We start from the raw sequence: 25,757 nt of genomic DNA, 5'->3' as shown, positions 1-25,757 counted from the left end.
ACTCCTGTTCCACCCCTATGCAAACGTGACTTGGAGGGCTACTGGGGGCCCATCTTTCTGGTGCATCAGGATGTAAGCTTCAGGAGAGCAGGGCCTTATATTCACCCCTGGCTCCCACAGAAATTCAGCCTTTCTAGGCAATCAATTTGGGGATGGAAATTGACCAGAACCTGAAGAGACCGTAGTACCAAAGATGCTGCAGAATCCCCGTGGAGGGTTGCACCAACCAGACAGGGGAGGCCACCAGCAGGGGTGAGGGGGGCGGGGGCAATTCCTGGCGAAGGCCAGCTTCAGTTTATGCAGCAGGAAGTACAGCCAGCTGCTGGCCTCAGCAGGTTGCTAGCCCCAAAGCTTCACCCTTGGAGCAAATGAGGAAGTTTCACTCCAGCCCCATAAGCCACCCCAGTCCAAGTCGAGGGTTTTTAGAAAATTTCCTGCAGCTGTGGAAAACTTAATTAAAACCTACTTTAAGCTCAGCTGAGAGCAGAACATACAGCAGCTGAGGGCTTTCAATCCAATAGGGAAGTTTGAAGCATCTCCTGCAATGGAAATTGGTTTTGGTTCTTGGATGGGACCCACTGTTCTCTGATCAAAGTGGCTTCTGGCTTTGAGTGTGGAGAACCGACAGCATGGGAATCACCTGGATGTTTACGGGACCCTCTGGAGCAGGAGCCACTCTGAGTCAGGTCATCTCCTTTCAAGTTGTCCGCTAGGCAACACCACCACCTAGTGGCCAGCTCAAGAGGCAGTGAGTCGCTCAGGCATGTCCGACCCTGCCACCATACAGGCACCCCTGTCCATGGGATTCTCCATGCAAGAATACTGCAGTGGGTTGCCATTCCCTTCTCCAGGGGATCCTCCCGACCCAGGGATGAAACCTGGGTCTCCCTCACTGCAGGCAGACTTTTTATCATCTGAGCCACCAGGCCGGGCGGTGGAACCGAGAAAAGCTCACAGCCGCCCCACCATTTAGGAAGAGAGACAGAGCGTGCCTGGTTCCTAGTAGTCAGCTGGCACTCGCACCTCTTCCAACCCAGGCTGTGACTCCTGCAGGACAGCTGCTTCAGTCTTTTGGTAAAAGAAAAAAAATCGCTCAGAGACATAACAATGTATAACCACGCCTGACTGGCTTGTTTTATTGGAGAAGAGGACGTGGAGTTAACAATGTGAATGAAGACAGTTGGGACCTGAGGTTGGGAAGAACACCCTCCCCTCCCCATACAAGCCCACTGCCCCAAATAAAAAATAACCAACTATGGGAGAGCAGCTGAGACAGCGCCTGGGGGGCAGGGGAAGGACCATGCGTGTGCTGGGAGGGCCCAGAGGCAGCAGCTGCACGAGTACGCGAGTATAAGTCTCTGAATCTTCCATGTAGGTCTGTATAAATATATAGATAAGCTGTTCGCTGGTCTCCCCTTCTCTTCCTTCTGCTCCGTGCTGCGTGCCGCGGTCCCAGCTCCTCTTTCCACGTGAGGGCGAAGGGAAGGGGATGATGAGCAAGTCATCACCGGATGGCTATCAGACCCACATCCATCAGCTTCTGGATCTTCTGTGCTATCACAGGATTCTTTAAGTGTCTGACAAAGAAGAGGCAAAGTTATCTGAAATCAGACTTAACCCCTAAAAATTTTAACCTGCTCGCAGAGCAAGCCCCAATGCAACCCACCCTGGACACTATCAGCAAGAGGTGGTGAGGGGAGTCCTGGCGGAAACTGCCCTGTGGAAGAACCGCACGGGCCTCCTCTGCCAGTAGCCAGAACCTGACCACTCTCACTGTACACAGCTATAAGCTGAGACCTTTTCCCGGCAAAACTGGCCTTTCTAACTAACCATTATCACCAACAAAGCCCTTCCAGCTCACCACCACCTGCTAACCTTTTAACTAAGAATTAGACGGTACACATTCCACTTAGGTGGATCACACTGCTGCCAAAGTTGTGCATTCTGTTTTTGTCCCCCTTTTCCCTCCAAGGTCATCACCCCCCAGCTCGACTCACTCGCTGAGCGCCTGCGGGTCCTTCTGCATCTGTTCCAGGATGAGCCGCATGGCCGGGTCACTCATTATCTGCTGAACCTCCGGGTCGGCCATGGCCCGCCGCTTCACATCTTCGGGGCTGTCGTGTCGGTTGTACTGGGCCATCACGCAGCGCTGGTAACCATCTGCAGCCTCCTGCATTCCGGCAAAGCCAGAAGGGGAGAGCATTAGCGCTATCTGGCTCACTGCTGCAGCAGGTCCAAGGAAACAGGGGTCACTGAGGGGGAAGGTGAGACGGGAGAATCAGAGAAAGGGAGGCAGGGCAGAGATCCCTGAAGGCCAGAGCAGCCCTACCTTACAGTTGGAGTCCAGGTCGAGTGCTTTCTGGTAGACATCCATGGCTTTTGTGTAGTCCTTCATGGCCTCCAGGGCGGCTGCTTTCCGAGTATAACCCTTGACTGGAGACAGAAAAGGAGAGGTGAGGCATCACCCAGAACACACTTCCGAAGCCTGCTTTCACCTCCTCTGAACACCATCAGTCCTCAGCCTGACACTAGCTTCAAGATGTTGTAACCTCCAAAGATACACAGGCAGAGTATGCGCTCTCTTCTCAACCCTCTGGCCAGACGGGGCAGAAGCGCAGCACAGGAAGACACTTACTGAAGGTTGGCTCCAGCTGGATGCACTCCTCACAGTCCTAGGAAGGAAAAGCAGAAATGAATCAGGCTCATTCCTTCAGAGTTGCTACCCCACAGGTGACTCATCACCTGGAATCACAAACCTAACTGTTCACCCAGGGCCATTACAGAACATTCAACTTTTGTTCCAGTGCTACTTTTACTTATTTTTGGCTGCATGGGGTTTTCACTGCTGCGCTTCTCTTCTTACAGAGCACGGGCTCTAAGGCATCAGCAGTTGTGGTTTCTGGGCTCTGGAACACAGGCTCAATAATTGTGGTGCACTGGCTTAGGCGCTCTGTAGCATGTGGGACCTCCCTGGACCAGGGATTGGATCCGTATCTCCTGCTTTGGCAAGTGGTTTCTTTACCACTGAGCCACCAGGGAAGCCCCTTGTTTTATTTTTAAAACTTAATTATAGTTGATTTACAATGTTGGGTTAGTTTCAGGTGTACAGCAAAGTGAGTCACGCACATACATACAATCGCTGCTTTTAAGATCTTTCCTCATATAGACCATTACAGAGTATGGAGTGGAGCTTCCTGTGTTACACAGCAGGTCCTTATTAGTTACCTTATCTACTATAGTGTGTATGTCAGTCCCAATCTTCCTATTTACCCCTACCGCAGTACTTCTGTTAACTCTGGCCTCATGGTGATTCAATAGCAGGCCCAGAGAAAGGACACAAGGGGAGCAGAGAAGCACAGTACGGAGAACTTTAAGACACTACAAACCAGATCCTGAACCATCTCACAAGGCAAGGGGTGTGGACTCCTCAGAAGGCTGATGTTGATGAGCAAAAAACCCCAAAATGTAGGGAAACTTCTACTTTGAAAAATTAAAGAGGACAATGATCACCAGAGGAAATGAATGGACCCTGATACTGACAACTCCAAAACTTTCAGACCAATGAGGAAATCTTAATATACACATACATACATACATATAATAAACACATACATCAGACGACATTATGGCCTTAGCTTTGCTATTAATAGGTGCTAATAATGTTGTGAATGGATAAGGAGAGTCATTTCAGGAAATGTATGCTCAAAAACTTATGAGATCAAATGTCAAAATGTATCATTTCCTTTCACAAACAGTTTAGCAAGCGTCAGTGTTTACGGTTGAAAAATGAAGGAAAACACAGGTATTCTGTATACCTGTTCGATGTATCTTCAAAACATAAAATTACAGGACAAAGAATGCTATGCACAGTGAGGAGAGAAAGAACATCTACAAAACTCTTAAAATGAAAACCTAATTTTGAGTGCCATAGACATTGTATTAAACCCTGTTTTGAATAAAGGAAAATATGTATCCATATTAAAAAAAAAATGCTATGCAGTGTACCGTGTGCACTGCAGTCCAATCAACAGCTGCCAAGAAGCCCTAAGACAAGAAGCAATTCTATTCATTCCTTCCTCCCATTTGCAGTTTGAGAAAAGTCCTACGCTATCTCTCAGGTGATTAACAGTGTTATTCTTTGCTTTTGACATGGCCCTTCTGCAGTCCTACTAGCAGCAGTGATGTCTCTAGGCTAGACAGACCCAAAAGATCTGGGTCAGCAAACAAAAACCATCATGGACTCAGGTACTGGGGTCTTTAGATCGATCAAATTGCCAAGATGCACAGATTAGCTCATGTTCAAGGGCGCAATGGAGAGGAACTCCTCCAGTGTTGAACATTAGCATAACTGACCATGTGCGATGTGACTTACAACAGCAGACCTATATTACGGAGTACCGAAGAAAGGAATGATGGTAAGGTTCCTATAGAGTGCGAGGCAGTTCACCCCTCCCCCAAATTAAACACAGAACTGCAATACTTCCACTGTTGCATAAAATACATGAAACTAGGGACAAACAGGTATCTGTACACCCACGTTCACAGCAGCACTGTTCAGCATAGCCCAGAAGTGGAAACAACCAAATCTCCACTGATGGATGAATCGAGCAAACAGCGTGGTCCATCCATACAACAGAATACTATTCAGCCACGAAAAAGGAAATGCCGACACATGCTACAACATGAACCTTGAAGACACTATGCTAAGTGACGTGAGCCAGGCACAAAAGGTCCAATACTGTATGATCCCCCCTTACAGGAGGTTCTTAGAGTGATCAAATTCAAAGACAGAAAACAGAACACTGGTTGCTAGGGGCCGGAAGAGAGGAAGGGGGAGGGAGTTTAGTGTTTAGAAGACGCAGCTCCACTTGGGAAGATAAAAGCTCTGCAGCACAGGGTGCGGACGGCTGTACAACAGTGCGCATGGACTCCATGCGCTCAACCGTGCATTTAAAACGGAAAAGGCAAAACAATGAACACATGAAGGAACGCAGTGGGAAGGGAAAAGGATCTACTTTCCCAAATACTTCCTACATGCTAAATAACACCGCATGGGCCAGGACAGGGTACACACAGGCCCTGTACTTTCACAAATCTCACACATGCACCACCACCTTGAAACTATGATCAAAGTAAGAACATCAAGCTGATGCTGATGAACACATGGAAGAGGAAGAACACACTCCTCGCGGACAGGTCGCCCTGCCTTCACCTTGAGCGCCAGCTGGAACTCCAGGAGCTTGGTGTAGCAGGCGGCCCGGTTGCTGTACAATTTGGCATCTTTGGGGTTCCGTTTGATGGCTTCCGTGTAGTGCTTCATGGCCTGCGGGTAGTCCCCTTTCTGAAAACATTCATTGCCTTTGTTCTTCTCCTCCAAGGCCAGGTCAGGGTTTATGTAGGCCAGCCGCTCTTGCTCCTTCAGGATTTTCTCTGCCTAAAAAAAATTCTCGGAATAGTAATTTAAATTCTCATAACACTGGGCTAATAAAAAGTCTGATTAGAATTTAATTTTCAGAAAGTACTGCTTGGTAGTGGTGGTTTAGTCACTAAGTTGTGTCTGACTCTTGCGATCCCATGGGCTGTAGCCTGCCAGGCTCTTCTGTCCATGGACTTTTCCAGGCAAGAATCCCGGAGTGGGTTGCCATTTCCTTCTCCAGGGGATCTTCCTGACCCAGGAATTGAACCTGGGTTTACTGCATTGCAGGCAGATTCCTTACCGACTGAACTATGAGGTACTGCTGGTGAGATTTAATTTGGGGATTAATAATTTTATATTCCTTACACTATATACAAACCACAAAGATATATAGTACAGCACAGAGAATATAGCCAATGTCTTGTAACTTTAAATACACACTATAGTTTGTAAGTTTTGAGTCGTTGTTATACCACTGAAATACAATGTTGTAAATCAACCTTACCTCAATTAAAGAATTCTATATTTCTTATTATCAAGGTACATGTACTATGAAACAGAAGAAATGGTATTGACATACACTCGGTACAAAGATATGCCTTATGTGAAAATGATGGATTAACAGCTCTTATTTTTCTGGCTAATCTGTGAATAAAATCACCCTCCTACAAAATTTGGTTGTATAAAGTAAGAAAAAATTTCAGTTCAGTTGCTCAGTTGTGACCCCATCGACTGCAGCACGCCAGGCCTCCCTGTCCATCACCAACTCCTGGAGTCTACCCAAACTCATGTCCATCGAGTCGGTGATGCCATCCAACCATCTCATCCTCTGTCGTTCCCTTCTCTTCCCGTCTTCAATCTTTCCCAGCATCAGGGTCTTAACTTACAATAAAAACCACAACACTGTCAGTGCACTGACCCTCAACAAATTTAAGGTCAAAACCCTTGCTAACTAAGAAACACAGCAGAAAAACTGGGTTATTTCTATGTGTTGTCATCATTAACAGGGGATGCATCATATAAAATAACCAAAGACAACAATTCATTACTAAATAAAAATGACTACAATAAATCGAATTAAGAAAACATTCCTCATTCCCTACCCACCTGTTGGCATTTCTTGAGCACATCTGGGGTTCGGTGCTCTGCCAGAGACTTGTTGTAGAAATGGATGGCATCCTTGTACTTTTCTTCTTTGAAATAAGAGTTGCCAATTCGTGCATAAGCTCTGACAAAGACACAAGGAAACAGAATTTGCTAAGGGCAGAGCACAGACAAGGTCAGTCTCTGCAGAGGAAAAACATCTAGATACAAGGCCCACATCACTGCCCCCGGCACCACGCCCTTCTAACACCTTCTGTTTCGGCTCCTGCAGTCTCCTTTCCAGCCCCCTCCCCATTACTCAAGGCACTCAAGGTCAATCGTACTTGGCAATCTGTCGGTAGTCTTCTCGGTTTTCTCGCCCCACTTCAATGGCCTTCTCACAAAGCTCCCGGCATTGCCCATAGTCACCCTTTTCAAAGTACACAGCTGCCAAGCAGAGGATCAAGAACGAAGAGTCAGCCCTTGCCTCTTCCCGGGGACCTTGGGACCAGTCCCGCGCCCGGGCCCAGGCCTCACCTGCTTGGTTGGTTATGTAAGTCATGTTGGTGGGATCCAGGTCCTTGGCTCTGTCGTAGTGCTTCAAGGCTGTGTCAAAGTCCTTCTTCTTATAAGCTTCATTCCCCAGCTCTTTTTCTTTCAGCGCCTAGAGGAGGTGTGGAAGGAGGGCTGAGCACATCTAACCCAGACAGCAAAGGGAGCCAGCACCTGGGATGTCACAGTTCCCGCACAGCACACACCTCTGATGAGGCTACGGGGAGCAGGTTCTCCACACCCACAGGGGATTACCAGCTGTCAGACTGGAAAACTGGTTTCCTCTCTGCTTCCTCCGAGACACCCCCTTATCCCAACTACTCTCCTGGATCTTTGTCGGAAAGTGAGGGTTTCCTCAGGGAAGAGGAATCCCCTCAGCTTGAAACAACCTGAGAGTGGACAGCACAGTTCTGCGCTGGGTTTAATTCTGAGAGGCTAAGCAAGTTCGGGCTCTCTCACACACTCTCAGGGTCCCAGCCGCCAGGGAGTATCGGCAGAGGGGGAGGGGCTGTCCTGGCGGCAGGAGCCTTCGGCAGACTCTCGACCACCCACACTGTAGGGCCTTTTTCCAGCTTTGAGACACCATGAGCAACCAACGCTTACCCATTTAACGGTACTAAATTTGGCAACAATCTGCTGTTCCCATTTATAAGAAGGGAAATAAAACTGTTCAGCACAGGGCTGCTGCTCTCAAAGACTGAAAGTTGTCCGATCAGCCACGAAACAGAAGCATATGAGGTAACAGACAACATTCTTCTAGATCACAACAAGAACAAGGACCACACAGTTTTTAGGCTGACCCTGGCTGATGCCCACACTGCCAGAACCATGAGCCAGAACCACAGTGGCCGTGGGACCCTGTGGTAGCACTCACTGCCTGAGACGCTGAGACACACAATTCCTATGGAACTGCTTGTTACATGGACCTTTTAATATACTAAACATTTTAATTATTAATAACAGTAATTGGACCGCACACTGAGCACTCAGAAAACCACCACAGCCATCCGAAGTCTAAAGATGGTCCCACCTGACACATATTTCTGGCTACTAGGCAGTTTCTAAATGCATGATCGTAAAGTGTTCCAGAGAGACAGACAGACAGACACACACCAACCTGCTTCTTATTCTCTGGAAGGTCTTCTTCCATTGGCTCTGGTTTTGTCTCCTTTTTGGGAGGAGGTGGTGGTGGAGGTGTTGCAACTTCCTCCTCTTCATCCATACTGCCCAGATCAACTCCAAGCAGGACACTAAGAGTAGTCATGATCCGGGGATCCTGCAGTTTCCTAGTGTTGGTTAAAAAAAGGAAAAACAGAACAGCACTTAAGTCTTCAACACAACTCATCTTAAACCCCACTTACTATTAAAGCTCGGATTACTGTATAGAAAAGATTCTCACCCATGGGAAGGTTGCTAGATTCTGTACTACCCAGGAGTTACAACTGTGGAATACTCAACCCCTCAAAAATCCACATAAAATATGAGAACGCAGATGGGATTTTCCTCAAGGCCAGCAGACACACAAAGGAGTGAGTTACAGATATACTCTGTCTGATCTCAGGAGTCAGAGGCACCCAGGCAGTCACAGACACCAGCACAAGATTTAGAAAGCCGATCTTTAGATTTGATGTGCTTTCAACCATGAGTTTCCACTCCAACACACCAATAGGGAGGGATATGGTGTCTTATCACTATCAAGGTATTCTGTGAAACAGAATCAATGGGCTATTGACATACACTCGGCACAAAGATATCCCTTATGTGAAAATGTATACCTATGTATACAGAAAGGAAAGAGCTGATGCTAAGTCAGCACTGCAAAAGTGCAGTGAAGGTGGGGAGAATTAGAACAAACACTCCAGATTACTCTAATACGTGATTCCCCTGACCCTTTCTAGAAATACAGATAAACAATAAAGCAGTAAACTCTGACTACTCTTTGGAGGAAAAAAACAAAGGCAGAAACCCCAGTCTGGTCTAGGGAACCCCTGCCACAGGATCCTAGGAAGAAACCACAACGCTCATGTTCGTTTCTAGAGACAAACCTGCCCCCTTGAACTTACGTGCCCAGGTCAGACGGCTTGTTCCGCAGCTGCTCTATCAGTTCCCGGTAGGTAGGATCTGCGAGCAGAGTCTTTGTCCTGGGATCACTCTCCAACTTCTGGTACAGATTAGGCATGTTGAAAGGGTTCATGAATTTCCTTTCTGTTTCGAATAAAGGAAAACACACCACCAGGAAGTTGGTCACTGTGCCCCCATAGCCTACTAAAGCAACATTGCGGGGGGGAGCCTCAATATTACCCCAACTATAGAACAACAGTAAATAAAAGGGGCAGGGCAGTGTTCTGGGGCCTACCTGCCAACCGGGCCTCCATATTCTGTAAACCTTCTTTGAGCTGAGGATTGTTTGCTTCATGTTTTAAACCCTCCTCATAGGTTTGCTTGGCTTCTTCAAACCGGTTTAAGAATTCAAGAGCCGCTGCTTTTCGTGAATAGCCCTTAAACCAGCAAAGACAGACAAAAAATAAAAGACACTCAGAGATAAATTTCAAACATGAACTCTAAACAATCTACTTCACAATTCATGGAACAAAATGGGTATTCACATGAAGGCCACAAAACAAACAAACAAACAGAGGACCACGATACAACAGTAGTATCTATTGACCCTGAAGAACATGGCTGCTTCACCCCAGTTCATCTTATGACGCTAAGTGTTGTTAGTTTCTTGAGCAGTTTTCTCTTAGTACAGAAAATAAAACGTCTTAACTGAAAGTACCTCAGATTTGACAAAACATGTCATCACTCTGAGGAACATTCTCAAACAGGTAGGAGGACTGGCGAGAGGGCAGTAACCAACTATGAGTCTCTCAGGATAGGTACCAGGCAGGCCAGAACTATCCCCAAAGGAGTTTCTGGGCACCTGAAAAGCCCCCATTCACGCACAGCTTACCTTGCCCCAGTCAGGCTTTAGGTCAACGGTTTTGCAGCCGTCCTCATAAGCCTTCTGGTAGTCTCCTTTCTTGGCATAGGCCGCTGAGCGATTGCTGTACAGCACATGGTTCTGGGGGTCTAACTTAATGGCTTCAGAGTAGCACTGTAACGCATCGTCAATGTTGCCAGCACTCAGGGCTTTGTTGCCCTTCTCTTTGAGCTCATTTACCTGAGAAGAGAGGAACCAATACAGTTTCTCCCCATAAAATCCTTCTTTAGTAACTATTTCTTAGGTGACACTCATTCCTTTCTGTAGCTGTTGACAAACTGGTCACTTTATGGATCAGAAAAACAAATCACAGATTAACTAATTTACAGTTCCCACACCTGTGGGAACCAGCAAGGAAAAGATAAAATAACAGGGAAGAAGTGGCCTGTCTCTGCTCTTTGCTGGCTCCCCTGGGGATTAACAACTCCAGCCACTCTTCCAAAAGTCTCAACTTTGAACTGATGAAACCACTCTAGGACATATGCATGAATTCCTTTTGTGGAAAAAAATTTCTTTGCCATGGATTTCCAGAGTTCAAATGATAAACTGAACACAGGCCTAGTTGAAGAGGGAGCCAGGAACAGAGAGGACTAAGCACGCACTGGTACATGCTCCAGCAACCTGCTGGCGCCAGGATGGCCTTCGGGAGCATCAGGATGCTCACCTAATATCAGAGAACAATCTGTTTTCCACTGGCAGATGTCACAACATGGCAGATTATGGCTGTTTCTTAACAGGTAAAAATGAAGCTAGGATAAAAACCAGTTTTTGTCATGTTTAAGTATTAAACATACTTAAACGAATGAAGGGGCTACCCTGGTGGCTCAGTGGTAAAGAATCCACCTGCAATGCAGGAGAGGAAGATTCGATCCCTGGGTGAAGAAGATCCCCTAGAGAAAGAAATGGCAACCCACTCCAGTAGTCTTGCCTGGAGAATCCTATGGACAGAAGAGCCTGGCCGGCTACACTCCATGGGGTGACAAGAGAGTCGGACACGATTTAGTGACTAAACGGCAACAAAACAGATGGAAGGAGGATAAAGAAACACTACTGCAGTTCCATTCCCTACTCTCTCAAACACCCAGAACGAAAACAGCAGCAACACACCAAAAAGTTTAACTGGTGTGAAATGGACCTCGGCCACATCAAAACAGGGTCCTAATGAAAAGGCTTCTCCAAATCAGGGAGCCCAACAAGAGGGGAGGGCCGTCTCTCAAATGCCCACACACGGGTGAGAACAGCTGTGTCACTCAGGATACAAGCCATTCTTTCTTGGTATGCCCATCCAGTGTACTGATGCAAGAAAGAATTCTGCCGTAAGAAATGACTTCAGAACCCCGAGGGACACCAAATGGGGCCCTCCACAAGCCAGAAAGATCTTAAGACAACCTCCAAGAGGAAAAGAGAGACTACCAAATTTAACGAGCAAGGAAAAAAATCTTAGAATACAGAATGAAGGCCAGAAGGTGAGAAGTTAAACTCACATAGTTCCACAAGGCAGCTGAGAATACCTTGGTGACATTCTTGCCTATCCTAGGGAACATTTTCCAAACTGAGCGAACCTCTTCTGTAAGCAGGAAATCAGCACTTGAAAACATCAAGTGGATGGAGAAGGAAAAGGCAACCCACTCCAGTATTCTTACCTGGAAAATCCCATGGACAGAGGAGCCTGGTAGGCAACAGTCCAAGGGGTTGCAAAGAGTCCGCCGTGACTTAGCGACTAAACAAAATGACTGTGCGCTAAAGTTTTGAAGCGCGTGCATTTGAACTGGTAAATAAATTTATATCATCTGACACATAATTCATACAGCTGTATACCTGTATGTGGTCAAAATGTAAGTTTTATCACTGTGAGATTTTTATTTGAAAGGTACTTAATTTAAAAAAACACAATTTTACACACTCATATTTATCCAATTTGAGTATTTCCTAAAACTGAAACATGGATCTAAGAGGGGGAAAAAAGGTTACCTATTTAATGGGTGCAGGACAGTAGTTTTTAACACACCTGGCCATCTATGCAGTCCCTGAGTTTACTCAGTCTACCTGCATGTAGACTTCTACTATGGGCAAGTGCGATAAAACAAAATTTTTTCCCCGTATTTTGGTAACTTCAGGATGAGAGCTCTTCTTGAACTTAAAATCAGTTTCTTGTCTATATCATAGCCTATTCAATTCCAGACACAATTTGGTTATCATGAGGGTGCAAAATGTTTAAACTCTCAGTTTCCACTCTAATTTTTTAAAAATTTAGCAAAGAGGCTCCAAATTTGGCTAAAGGGAGCAAAAGGTATACCAGGGTAAAAGATTCAGTTTTGTATCACACCAATCCCCCAATCAACCATTATAGCCCAATAACAGGTTCCAATTCAATAAAACCTCTCTAGGTGTCTCACAACCCTCAGGCCACAGAGGACACAATTAACTCACAGAAGTAACCCACAACAGCCTCAAACTCAGCCTCCCAGTAACGCTGAACGGAGTCAACTTACTTCTCGCTGCTTAACTACATATTCTAAATTTTCTTCAGCAACTAATTCCTCCTCGTGCAATGAAAAATCCACGTTTTAGGAGAATCAGTCCTCGGTTAATTCTTGAATCACACGCACAGAAAGAAAAAACGAAGAGGGGGAGATGCTGCACATACGATTTGTAAAACCCTGGTAGAGATGAAATGCACTCCAAGGATTTATGTTGCACCCTCTCCTTTCCCGAATCAGGCTAAGAAGTCGGCCTGCTGCTCATCATACCTTCACTCAACACTCTTCCACCCCGGCCTTCCATGCAGAGAAGCAGGGTTTCCCCGCAACTGGCTACAGAGTCCATCAGCTACTTACAGTATATTCCCGTCCCCGCGTTCCTCCAAGTTAACTGGGGCCAAGTCCTGGGTAACCTCTTTGCAATCTCTGACCTCTCTCCCAGAAGACGAATTCCCAGAGGTTGACCGTGATCCCTCTCGCCTTTCGCCAAGGGCCCTCGCCCACCTCCAGCCTTCCGAACGCCGCGGGCGCCATCCCCCTGCTCAACCTGGACACACGTCCTGGGAGGCCTCAGGGGCCCAAGCCGTGGCTCCTCTTCCCGCCGCGGGGCGGACTTAACCCGAACTGGGGCTTCCCCAGGCCCATCTCGCCGAGTGAAGTGGCTACGGGCACTGAGGCGACCCCGCGCTCCCCGCCGCCAGGCCTCGCTCCCCGTCCGCCCGCCGCGGCCCTTACGCCCTCGCCTTCCCCACGGCTCCGCCGACCCAGCCGACCCCGGCCCCCGCCCAGGCCACAACAATCGGGCGCCCGCCCCGCCCCTCCACCCGCGGCCGGGCCTTGGCGGGTCCCAGACCGGCCACGGGCCTCAGCCCGCCCCTCCCCCTTCACCTGCTCCATAGCCCGGTCCGGAACCCCGTTGAATAGACTCCGTCTGCTCGGCGTTCCCAACCGCACGCGCCGCCTTCTGGAACCTACTAGAAGCTGCCGGGACCCCCAGATCCCGCCTCTTCCTCGCCGGCTCACTGGTCGCTCTCCTCTAGATGGCTTTCTAAGATTTCCTACTATTGGCTTGAAGTCTAGCCCATCATATTTGCTTCTCTCTCATTGGACAGTGAGGAGATTACTGCCTCCCCCGCGTTTCGAGACTGGACGTTGCTCTGAAAGCCCCACCCATCATATACTCTACGATTGGAGGGAGGGGCGGACCTCTGCGGCACCGATTGGTCACTTAGCCCGCCAATCATGGCCGCGCTGGCCGCGCCCATTGGTCCTGTTCTTTCTGGAAATTTCCACCTCTCCCATTGGACTGACACACTCCGTGACAGAACCGCCTTCAGATTTAAAAAAATTTTAACTGGTCGGTGAGTTGCAGACACTTTGCTCTGATAGGTTTAAATTGCTGCCTTTCAAAGAGCAGGGTTTCCCCCCCCCTCTTTTTTTTTAAATAGCAGCGGTGGCTTATGGGAGTCCGAGGCCGCAGACACCCTGTGCGGTGGTGGTTTCTAGGGATGTGTGGGTTTGGTGGGTCCGCCCGGGCCGCTTCCTCCGTCGGTCTGCGGCGAGTCAGTCTGAAGCAGTTCGCTTCTCTCCGGCGGCATTGTCTTGGTCCTTCACCGGAGTGTCAGGCTCAGGCGTCCCAGCCAGTGGGGGTGACCGTTTGGATCGGCTTCGGGAGCGAACCCTGGCCCGTCCCTGAATCCCAATATTGGGCTCTGGGTGTCCCAAAATCCCGCGTGATGGTGAAGGCGCTGGGGCTCGGGTAGTACAGGCTTGGGATTTCATCTTGGCCGATTTCCTCGGTGGAGACGCACACCCTCCCTGAACTTCTCAGGTAGAGAGTTTGGTAATCTAGGGCCATGGCGTGGGATCGTTCACATTTGTGCAGTAGAGTTTTTAGCTCTTAATGAAGGGGCTCTGCCTGCGTTATTCGGAAGTAAGGGGATGAAAGAAAGAAAAACACCTCACTGAGCTGTTTGATCCCCTGGCGGGCGGCGGCGGCCTGAGTGGTCCTTAAAATCGCTGCCCTCTTGCAAAAGGCAGGACAGGTACCCGCAGAAAAACAGAAAGGGCTAGAGGGTCAGAGAGAAATTATTTCGCTCTGGGTCAGTGTGTGGTTCACGGTGTGAGGCTGCCAAGGCTAACACCATGACAGGTGGCCCGAACCTAAATTTCGGTTTCCCCCGAAATGGTTAGATTCCCTACCCCCATCAGGTCACCTGGAGCCAGTCAATCAACATGCACCCAGTAAGGAAAAGGGAACCTATCAGGGGAAAGCTGAAAAGCCCGTGAGCGCCCAAGTTTGAAAAAAGCCCGCGAAAGTTTGGACCAATAAAATTGCTTTGCAAACATGTAACCAATCCGCTTAAGCCAGCTACCAACTGCTTATGCTCAACCTATAAATTTGTGTAACAGCTTGGGCTCGGGGCTCTCTGACCCCGCACCACTGCGTTGGATGCAGCAGGAGCCCTGACTCGAGTCAGCAATAAACTTCCCTTTTTGCGAGTTGCAGTGTCTTGGAGGCCTTCTGTCTTCCCGCTCGGGGGTTCAGACATCAGGCATAACATTTGGGGGCTCGTCCGGGATCCCTTGACCGGGGGAAGAGAACACTTCCAGGACAGAGGGGAAGGACAGATAATAGCACCGGTGCTCAGGCAGGACAAGAAGTCCAGTGTAAATCCGAGGCCCTGCTGTGAGGCAGGAAGTTATCTGGCACAGGAGAAAGCTTTCTATAGGGGGTTAGGAACTCACCCTGACATTAGGTCTGGTGGGGGACGTTCCAGCCGGCGTAAGACCGAGGCCAGCGGATGTGCTGGAAGGCAGCCGGCTCTGTGGGAAGGAGAGTTCCTCTCCTGATCCCGAGTCTGGTGAGCAGTGGACGCCATTCGGTAAGGTGAACCTAGTACCGGGGGCGGGGGTGGGGGGGGGGGGGCAAGAAAATTCAGGGAGCTTGAAAACCCAGCGCTGTGTTGTCGGCCAATGTTTGTCTGTCCGTGTCTTCGGCTCTCCGTGTTTGTGTGTGTGCCGGCATTGTCTCTGGTCTTGTTCTCTTCTGGTGCATCGTTCTCTTCTCTCTCTTCTGACTTATTCTCCTCCTCTTCTTCTCTGATCTGCCCTCAACTCCTTTTCTTTTCAGGAGTTTCAGTAAACAGGAGAACGGTTGTGGGGGCAACTGATGAGTCCCGGCCAGGGCTACACTCTGGCGGACTCTGAAGGCCCTACAATAAGTAAGCCTCAGTAACTAGAGCCCGACCGGGTGAAACTCTCCTTTAACATTCTTAACTGATGTTGGCCTAACATTTTTCGTGTGGGCACGGGTCAGGCACTTAAAGGCCATTAGGGCGCCTGCCACTTGAAGACTCCTGTGAGAGGATAAGGGGGTCACGGGACAGGCTAGAAACCCCTAGGGTGCCCACCCCCAGCAAGAAAACTTTTGTGCAATGACACAGGCATATAAACAGTTCCAAAAGCATACCATAAGCCCAACCTCTTGGCCGCCACCACTTCCGGTTGGATTTTTGGTGGTCGTTCTCAGTGACTTCTTCTCTTTCTCTCTCTTACCTACCATTTATTCTTTGACCGTGGGTCAGGGAGAATCTACCCCACTTTCCCTCATGACTGACCATTTTTTGGATGTCAGGGCCAGGGCCCATAACTTGTCTTTGCTAGTCAAGAAAAGTAAATTAATAACCCTTTGCTCTGCAAAGTGGCCCACCTTCCGCGTTGCATGGCTTCCGGAAGGCACCTTTCAACCATCCATCATACAGGCTGTGAAGGAGAAGATTATGGCTCCTGATCCCTGGGGCCATCCAGGTCAGGTCCCCTATGTCATGGCTTGGCAGGATCTAGTGGAAAATCCTCCTAAGTGGTTAAAACCTTTCGTTCACAAACCTCCTAGTTCTTCTAATTCACAGGTCTTGGTGATGGAGACCCCCCCCCCCCCCGGAGGAAACCAAAAAAAGGACCCAAAACTAGTCTTTCAGGAATCATCTTATCCAAACCTGATAGATCTAGAAATGGAGATGAGGCCTCCGCCATATGTGCCCCCCCCCTTGCGCCGTGGGTGAACCAAGAGGACTAGGAGGGCCAACGGAACCGACCATGGGGGGGGGGCTGCATTGGGGACCCAGGGGAGAACTAGGGGAGATAGGGGTGGGCAAGACCCTGGGGACCCAGAATTACCTTCATCCACTGTTCAGGTGCTCCCCATCCGAGTGGGACCAGCTAACCCAGATGGAGAGTGACCCTATCAGTACTGGCCCTTTTCCACGAGTGACCTGTACAATTGGAAGACCCAAAACCCTCCTTTCTCAGAGAAACCCCAAGGCCTCATTGACCTCTTAGATTCCATTTTGTTCACTCACAACCCCACCTGGGACGATTGTCAGCAGCTGTTGCAGGTGCTCTTCACCACAGAAGAGCGGGAGCGAATTCTGGCAGAGACACGGAAACGGGTCCCGGGGGCCGACGGGAGGCCAACCGTGCAGCCTCATCTCATGGACGAGGGGTTTCCTCTGTTGCGGCCTAACTGGAATTTTGAGCGGGTGGAAGGTAGGGAGCATCTCCGAGTGTACCTCCAGACCCTAATGGCCGACCTGCGGGCCGCAGCTAGAAAGCCGACAAATTTGGCGAAGGTAAATTTAGTAAGGCCAGAGCCCACTGACAGCCTGGCAGCCTTCCTAGAGAGGCTGATGGAAGCTTTCAGGCAATATACACCTATGGACCCCCAGGCTGAGGAGTCACGCGCTGCAGTTCTGTTAGCGTTTGTAAATCAGGCAGCCCCAGATACTAGGAGGAAATTACAAAAGATAGAGGGGTTAGGAGAACAGACAATACAGGATTTACTGAAAGCAGCTGAAAAGGTATTTAATAATAGAGAGACCCCAGAAGAAAGAGAAGAACGAATTTGACGGGAGGAAAGGGAATTAGCTGAGAAGATCAGGAAAGAAGATAGGGAACATAGGGCGAGGGAAAACCGGAAGAACCAGAGGGAGCTAGCCCAGATTCTTTTTGCGGGGATAAAGGCCGGAACAGAATTGAGGGAACCTCGAGACCCCCGGATGGGAGAAAAAGAGAGGCCAAAGAGGCAGGCCTTAAAGAAAGATCAGTGCGCTTACTGCAAAGAATAGGGACACTGGGAAAACGAGTGCCCTAAGAGGGACCCGTGGGGAGGAACGACCCAGAGAGAAAATCTCCCCTGGAACTCGAGTTCTATATGCGGGGGAAGACAGTGACTAGGGGAGTCGAGACTCGGCACCCCTCCCCGAGTCCTGGGTAACCATACATGTGGAGGGGAAACCCGTTGGCTTCATGGTAGATACTGGCGCCCAACAGTCTGTTTTAAATCAAAAACTGGGACCAATGTCTAAGAAAACCAGCTTGGTGCAAGGAGCCACGGGGACAAAAAGATATTGTTGGGCTACAGAACGAAAAGTAAATCTGGGGACCCACCAGGTGTCCCATTCGTTTTTGGTGATACCAGAATGCCCAGCCCCTCTACTTGGAAGAGATTTGTTGACTAAAGTTAATGCTCAGATCCATTTTGACCCTGGGGGAATGTCAGTCACGGATGGACTTGGACAGCTGATACATGTCTTATCCCTAGCCTTAAGAGATGAATACTGACTCTTTGCACCTAAGCCCTCAGAGGTCATAGCACCAGATGTACAACCCTGGGTCCATAAATACCCATTGGCCTGGGCAGAAACGGCAGGAGTAGGACTGGCAAAACAGACATCCGGTCGTCATCGAGCTGAAGGCTGAGGCAATTCCTGTGAGGGTGAGACAGTACCCCATGAGCCAGGAAGCTCAGCAGGGGATCATTCCCCACATTCGACGTCTTATGGATGCCGGAATTCTCAAGCGGTGCCAATCCCCTTGGAACACCCCCTTACTGCCGGTGAAGAAGCCAGGGGGGACAGATTACAGACCTGTCCAAGACCCGCGAGAAGTCAACAAACGGGTGAGTGACATACACCCCACTGTCCCTAACCCTTATACCCTCCTGAGCAGTTTGCTGCCTGAGTACACTTGGTACACTGTGTTAGACTTGAAAGATGCCTTTTTCAGCCTACCCCTGGTGGCCCAGAGCCAGGAGATATTTGCCTTTGAGTGGACTGAGGGGGAAGGCCAACCGGTGGTACAATTAACTTGGACCTGCCTCCTACAGGGGTTCAAGAACTCCCCTACCTTGTTTAATGAGGCTCTGAGTGAGGACCTCTATGAATATCGAACTTGCCACCCAGAGGTCATTCTGCTACAATATGTAGATGACCTTATGTTGGCTCGAACCACAGAGGAGGCATGCAGCCGTGCCACCGGGGACCTCTTACAGACCCTGGGCACCTTGGGGTACGCGCTAGCGCAAAGAAGGTGCAAATAGCCCGGCAAGAGGTCACCTATTTGGGGTATAAGATCAGGCAGGGGCAAAGGTGGCTAACCCAGGCCATGAAGGAAACAATATTGCAGATACCAGAGCCCAAGACCCCCCGCCAGGTGAGAGAGTTTCTGGGGACTGTTGGATATTGCAGACTGTGGATCATGGGGTTTGCTGAGAAGGCCCGGCCCTTGTATGAGGGAAGTAAAGAGACCCCAAACTGGACTTGGACTGAGCCAATGAAACAGGCTTTCCAGACACTCAGACGGGCCCAACTAGAAGCCCCAGCCCTTGCCCTGCCTAACCCAAATAAGCCATTCCAGCTGTTTGTAGATGAGAAGCAAGGAATAGGAAAGGGGGTCTTGACGCAACAATGGGGACCATGGAAGCGGCCACTGGCATACCTTTCAAAGCGATTGGACCCAGTGGCCGCTGGGTGGCCCCCTTGCCTTCGCATCATCGCAGCCACTGCCCTCCTCTTCCGCGACGCTGACAAATTGACGTATGGACAGCAACTCTTGGTTTACACCCCCCACGCCATTGAAGGGGTTTTGAAGCAGCAGCCGGGTAAGTGGATCTCCAATGCCCACTTGACACATTATCAGGCCTTGCTGCTCGATGCCCCACGGGTGCGTTTTCAGACCCCTTGCTTCCTGAATCCAGCCACGTTCCTACCTAACCCAGAGAAAGACCGCCCTCTCCATGATTGCAGTGAGATACTAGCTGAGGCCCTGGCGGCACGAAAAGATTTAACTGATGTACCCCTAAACAACAGTGAGCTAGTATGGTTCAGTGATGGGAGCAGCATTGTAAAAGACGGGCAAAAGAAGGCGGGAGCCGCCATAGTTGATGATTCAGGACAGACGATATGGGTTGAGACACTTCCCCCAAACACTTCTGTGCAAAAAGCAGACTTGATTGCCCTAATACAGGCTCTGGAGCAAGCCAAAGCGAAGAAAGTCACCATTTTTACTGACAGCTGATATGCTTTCAGCACTGCCCATGTTCAAGGTCCAATATACCAAGAAAGGGGATTTCGGACAGCTGAGGGAAAGGAGGTCAAAAATTTGCCCGAGATTCGCAGGCTCCTGAAAGCTGTCCAACTGCCCCGGGCAGTAGCAATAGTACATGTCCCCGGTCACCAGAAAGGAGAAGACCCTAAGGCACGGGGCAACAGTGCCGCTGATGCGGCCGCTCGAGAAGCGGCTAGCTGGGACTATGCTGCCCCCATATTAGCCGTGGGTCTTCCACCTCCTGGTATGGGGGCCTTGCCACCAGTTCCCAAATATTCCCTCCCTTATCTCGCCTGGATCAATGAGGATACCACCCTCCAGAAGGATGACAAAGATGGATGGTACCGAGATCAAAACAACAACCTGATATTGCCTGCCACCCTGGGTAGTCAGCTCTGTGAACACCTGCACACAACTACACACTTGGGAGAAAAAAAGACCTTGACACTTCTCCAGACGGCCTGCCTGAGGTTCCCTCGACAAAATGCAACTGTACGAGAGATAATTCAGGCTTGCAAAGCATGCCAGCTAATGAGGGCAGGGAAGAAGCAGCACACGGAAACGAGGTACCGAGGGGAAAAGCCAGGGCAACACTGAGAGATAGATTTCACTGAGGTAAGGCCAGGCAAGTACGGGTATCGCTATTTGTTGGTTCTGGTAGATACCTTCTCGGGGTGGGTGGAAGCCTTCCCTGCTAAGGGAGAGATAGCAATAGTGGTTGCTAAAAAGATCTTAGAAGAGATAGTGCCTAGGTACGGGCTGCCGGTGACTATGGGCTCTGATAATGGACCTGCCTTTGTGAGCCAGATTGTACAAGGGCTGGCCCAAGCTCTGGGGATGAAATGGAAGTTACATTGTGAATATAATCCCCAGAGCTCAGGACTGGTTGAGAGAATGAATCGGACCCTAAAAGAAACTTTGACAAAGTTTGCAATAGCGACTGGCGGGGACTGGATGACCCTCCTTCCCTTTGCACTCTTTCGGGCGTGTAACACCCCTTATAAGCTGAATCTTACCCCTTTTGAGATTCTGTATGGAAGACCCCCTCCTGTGTGTCCTATTTTCGAAGGAAAATGCCTGCCACCCCCTACTTTGGGACAATTCCAGCAAACTCTGATGGCATTAAGTAAGGTGCATAACCATGTTTGGAAATTGATTCAAGAGATACACGAGAGTCAAAATAAGGGGGCCATCCCCTCACATAACATTGGCCCAGGTGATTGGGTTTGGGTAAAACGGCACCAATCTAAAGTATTAGAACCTAGATGGAAACGCCCTTATGTTTTTCTCCTTACTACTCCTACCGCTGTCAAGGTCGACGGGATTGGACCCTGGGTTCACTGCAATCACGTGTGGCAAGTCACCCCGGAAGAACAGGAAAAAGCTCGAGCAGAATGGAAGGCGAGTCCTCACCCGTCAAATCCTTTGAAATTGAAACTTGCCCGCCGGGAGGCCTCCTAATTCTCCTGCTGATGGCCGCTCTCATCAACCCAGGAGTGACCAGTCACAACCCCCATCAACCTGCTAAGATCACCTGGAAACTCAACGACGGGCAGACTCATGAGCTGCTCAACGAGACCTCAGGAATCCACCCTCCAAACACCTGGTGGCCAGATCTATATTTTGACATCAGGGGACTCTTCAGACATATAGGGGTGGTGGGAGGGAAAAAGGTACAAAAACGAGCCGTGGCTAGTCATTGGGGTCGAGCCCAGGGGGCATGAACAGAGGGGTTCTGGGCTTGCCCGGGCAACATAAGAAATAACTGGAAAACCTGTGGTGGCATAGAAAGCTATTATTGCAGGAGCTTGAGTTGTGTGACCTCTTGTGATGGACCCCGGAGGTGGGATGTCGGAAACAGAGATCTAGTTAACTTCACCTTCAATGACCACAGACACCAGGGGCCTCAGGTACGAGTACAATTTAACCAAGAATGGGCGAAAAAGGAAAACCGCTGGACCTCAGGACTGACTTGGGGTTTTCAGCTTCACGTAGATTGGCTCGGCCCCTACCCAGGTGAGTTTTAATCATTAAACAGGTTATTGAGCTGGTGCAGGTACATAGTTTAGGTCCCAATCTGGTCAAAACATCACAGGGGCACAAGGTGACCCCCAAGCCAACCACCTCCAGACCAAGCTCGCCGAGAACATTTAACATCTCTACCCCGAGCCTTGGAGGCAACCTGATGGAAACCCCTGGCCCTCTGACTGTTACCACTAACTCAGCAATTCAGGACCCCCTATGGGCCTTAGTGAATGCAGCCTTTACAGTCTTAAACCATGCCAACCCTAATGCGACCCAATGCTGCTGGCTTTGTTATAATCTTCACCCCCCTTCTATGAGGCCATAGGCCTCAATGTCTCTTACAACTTGTCTTCAGGCCAGAACCCACTCCAATGCTGATGGGAAGAACGCAAGGTTGGCCTCACAATGAATGAGGTTTGGGGACAGGGACTCTGGGCACAGTGCCATGTGATAAAACTCCCCTTTGTGCCCAGACTATTGGTAACCTATGCTTACACGGCAAAAATTGGATTATGCCAGAGGCTGGGGGTTGGTGGATTTGTTCACATACTGGGCTAACCCCATGTTTAAATGTGAAGGTTTTTAACCAGAGTCAAGAGTTCTGTGTCCTGGTTGCTGTAATGCCAAAAATCTTATACCACTCTGAAGAGGTTATGTACTCACATTGGGACCGGGAAATGTTAAGACAAAAGAGAGAGCCAGTCAGTGCGATCACCATGGCAGCCTTGTTCAGTCTTGGGCTGGCAGGAGCAGGGACAGGAATAGCTTCACTATCTCTGCAAGGCCAAGGGTTTTCCTCCCTACGAGCCACTATAGATGAAGATATAACTCGCATAGAAGAATCAATCAGCCACTTGGAGAGGTCTCTGACTTCCTTATCTGAGGTGGTCTTGCAGAATAAGAGAAGATTAGACTTGATTTTTCTCCAGCAGGGTGGGGTCTGCGCAGCTCTGGGAGAAGAATGTTGTTTCTATGCAGACCATACAGGAATGGTAAGAGAATCTCTGGCAAAAGTGAGAGAAAGATTGGCACAACGAAAGAGGGAATGGGGGGCCCAGCAGAGATGGTTTGAGTCTTGGTTTCAACGCTCCCCCTGGCTGACCACCTTAGTTTCCACCCTCTGGGCCCACTTATAGTGCTATTATTAATACTCACGTTTGGCCCTTGTGTTTTAAATTGGCTAGTATCATTTATTAAAAAACGTCTAAACACCATTCAGATTATGGTATTGAGACAACAATATCAGATGGTAGCCCCGGATGAAGAGAAAGTTTCCTCTACAGAAACAACAAGAGAGGGGGCAATGTGAGGCTGCCAGGGCTAACACCATGACAGGCAGCCCAGACCTAAGTTTCGGTTTCCCCCAAAATGGTAAGATTTCCTACCCCCATCAGGCCACCTGGAGCCAGCCAATCAACATGTGCCCAGTAAGAAAAAGGGAACCTATCAGGGGAAAGCTGAAAAGCCAGTGAACGCCCAAGTTTGAAAAAAGCCCACGAAAGTTTGGACCAATAATATTGCTTTGCAAACATGTAACCAATCCGCTTAAGCCAGCTACCAACCGCTTATGCTCACCCTATAAATTTGTGTAACAGCCTGGGCTCGGGGCTCTCTGACCCCACACCACTGTGTTGGATGCAGCAGGAGCCCTGACTTGAATCAGCAATAAACTTCCCCTTTTGCGAGTTGCATTGTCTTGGAGGCCATCTCTCTTCCCGCTCAGGGATTCGGACAGCGGGCATAACAACGGAACAAAGGCCCCGTATGTCTGGGGTCTCGAGGGAGCTTGGATGAGGGTCTTGGGCCCTACTGTGCCCGCCCCACCTCCTCACCCCGAGCTGGGTAATGCCATCCCTTCCTTGTGTTTTAGCTGCCCTTTATGCTAATAGGTTGTCACAGGGTCCTCTTCCATCACAGCTGTGTGACCCGCTTCTCAGACACTGCAGCCTAGGTCACTGCAGATAGCATGCCTCCCTTGATAACCCCCTCCCTTGCTTGGCCCTTTGGAAGCTTTTAGACTGGGGATCTGGGCCTGCATGGCAGGCCTACTTTCCCATCTGTCTCTGCCCGTTCTCCCCCTTCAGCACCAAACTCCAGGCGCCCTCTCCCTCCTGTCCCTTGCGCTTGGCGGGCTCCTTCACGTTGGGCCTGCCTGCAGGATGTTGCCTCTGCTGGTAGCCCCCTGCCGCCGACTCTGCCAGGTCTTGCAGGCTGATAAGAGCTGTCAAGGTTCTCTGGCGACCTGCCTGCAAGCAGCTCACTCATTTCCGTCCCCCAATTTATTTGCTTTCACTACTCCATGGGCCACACATGTGTCCAATTACAGCAGCAACTTTGCTGCTGTGAATATCCATAGCGTATTTTGTACGGCCTACAAGGGCCTTATGTCTCTTTTCGTTTATATCCTTGTCTTCCAGGTACATTATACAGTGTCTTGCACCTAGCTTAATTAATCAAATATGCCCTGTAGTGTTTTAGGTATGATTGTGGGCACTGGGGAAATGCAGTGAGGAATAAAAAAATCACTTTTTATAGTGCTCAGTGAGAGAGATAAGCTTAAAAAAAAAAAAAAGGTTGCATGTAGAATCTGCAGTAGAGACAGAGCACTGGGCAAGTGGGTAGTGTTGCATTTTCAGCAGGGGGACCAGATCAGACCCCAGTGAGAAGCTAATACTTGAGAAAAAACTGAGGAAGTGAAAGAGTGAGATTCATGGAACTCCTAGGGAAGAAGCTTGCGGGTCAGAGGAAAGGTCAAATGCAAAGGCCTTGGGTGGCCAGAATGGCAGGGGTAGGAAGGAGGGGGGACTAGAGGAACTAGGGGTGGGAAGGAGGCCCTGCAGTATGAGACGCCATTGTGTTCACTTTGGAACATGCCAGCAGATTTTAAGTAGGAAAGTGATGTGATCTGACAGTTTTATCAGGATCCCCCTGACTGCTGTATCAGTGAAGAGGATGAAAGCCAGGGGGACCTCCTAGTTGGCAGTGGCAGGATTCCAGGAGAGCTGTGATGGTGCGGTGGGCCAGGTGGGAGCAGAATTTGAGTGAGAAAAATGGGGTTAGGAATGCGTTTTGGAGGTGCTGACAGGGTCTGTTCATGTATTGGATGCAGGGCATGAAGGAAGGAGGTTAACTCCAAGGCGTTTGCCCACCAACCTGCTAAGTTGAGTCTGTCAACGAGATCTTGCCTTTCTTGGCACTGGGCCCAGACCACCGTACTCCTGCCAGTCTCAATGCTGCCCCCAGCCCGGCTTGTCCCCCACCGCTGGGGGCGCTTTGAGGCCTTCCATCATCTCCCCCACAGCCTCTCTCCAGGCTTCTCTCTCGTCCCTCCTCCTCTGTGAGCTGGCCTCAGCTGTCTCCCAGCCTGTTTGTACGGTTGTGTGTGTGGCACACTGCTCTGGGTCCAGGGGCTCAGGAGTGAGCAGGGCAGGCCTCAGCTGCAGGCTCTGCACAGGTGAACCTTGTCTTCCAGTGGGGGAGACAGGTGGGACTGTAACTCACCAGCTGTGTGACTTTTGGCAATCTGCTTAAGCTCTCCATTCTTCAGTTGCTTTCATTTTAAAATGTGGATCAACAAGTTTACGTGTCAGAGTAGTGAGGATTGAATGATTTCATATTTATAAAGCACTGACAACAGGGCCTGATGACAGAATAAGTACCATAGACATTTGTTAAATAAAAGTAAATACACAAATGAAGATAATTTTGGAGTGGTGAATGCTATATAAAGAAAACAAAAAGTAAGAATAAAGAGTTACCAGGGAGGCAGGGAAGGAAGGAATGCCTAGCAGTTGGTGGTTAGTAAAATCCCCAAACCAGGGACAGAGTTCAA

At 49.4% G+C, this 25,757-nt stretch overlaps 1 protein-coding gene and 1 pseudogene across 1 annotated transcript; one reads left to right on the top strand and one right to left on the bottom strand.

Moving 5' to 3' along the window:
* Window positions 1-1,105: 1,105 nt before the first annotated feature.
* Window positions 1,106-13,509, bottom strand: STIP1 (stress induced phosphoprotein 1). Its single transcript, XM_020887704.2, has 13 exons — window positions 13,403-13,509; window positions 10,005-10,214; window positions 9,408-9,549; window positions 9,115-9,256; window positions 8,169-8,337; window positions 7,037-7,163; window positions 6,844-6,946; window positions 6,524-6,644; window positions 5,213-5,434; window positions 2,636-2,672; window positions 2,330-2,433; window positions 1,998-2,170; window positions 1,106-1,577 (listed from the first exon to the last, which is right to left on the bottom strand). Exons 1-13 carry the CDS (start codon window positions 13,409-13,411, stop codon window positions 1,505-1,507), a joined length of 1,632 nt encoding a protein of 543 aa, XP_020743363.1. The 5' UTR covers window positions 13,412-13,509; the 3' UTR covers window positions 1,106-1,504.
* A 3,246-nt stretch (window positions 13,510-16,755) lies between these two features.
* Window positions 16,756-17,745, top strand: LOC139031715 (uncharacterized; annotated as a pseudogene).
* Window positions 17,746-25,757: the final 8,012 nt, after the last annotated feature.

This window comes from Odocoileus virginianus, chromosome 28 (assembly GCF_023699985.2).
Source record: "Odocoileus virginianus isolate 20LAN1187 ecotype Illinois chromosome 28, Ovbor_1.2, whole genome shotgun sequence".
Taxonomy (NCBI): Eukaryota; Metazoa; Chordata; class Mammalia; order Artiodactyla; family Cervidae; genus Odocoileus; species Odocoileus virginianus.
The sequence above is the reverse complement of the archived record's forward strand: the minus strand, read 5'-3'. Positions and strand labels throughout refer to the sequence as shown.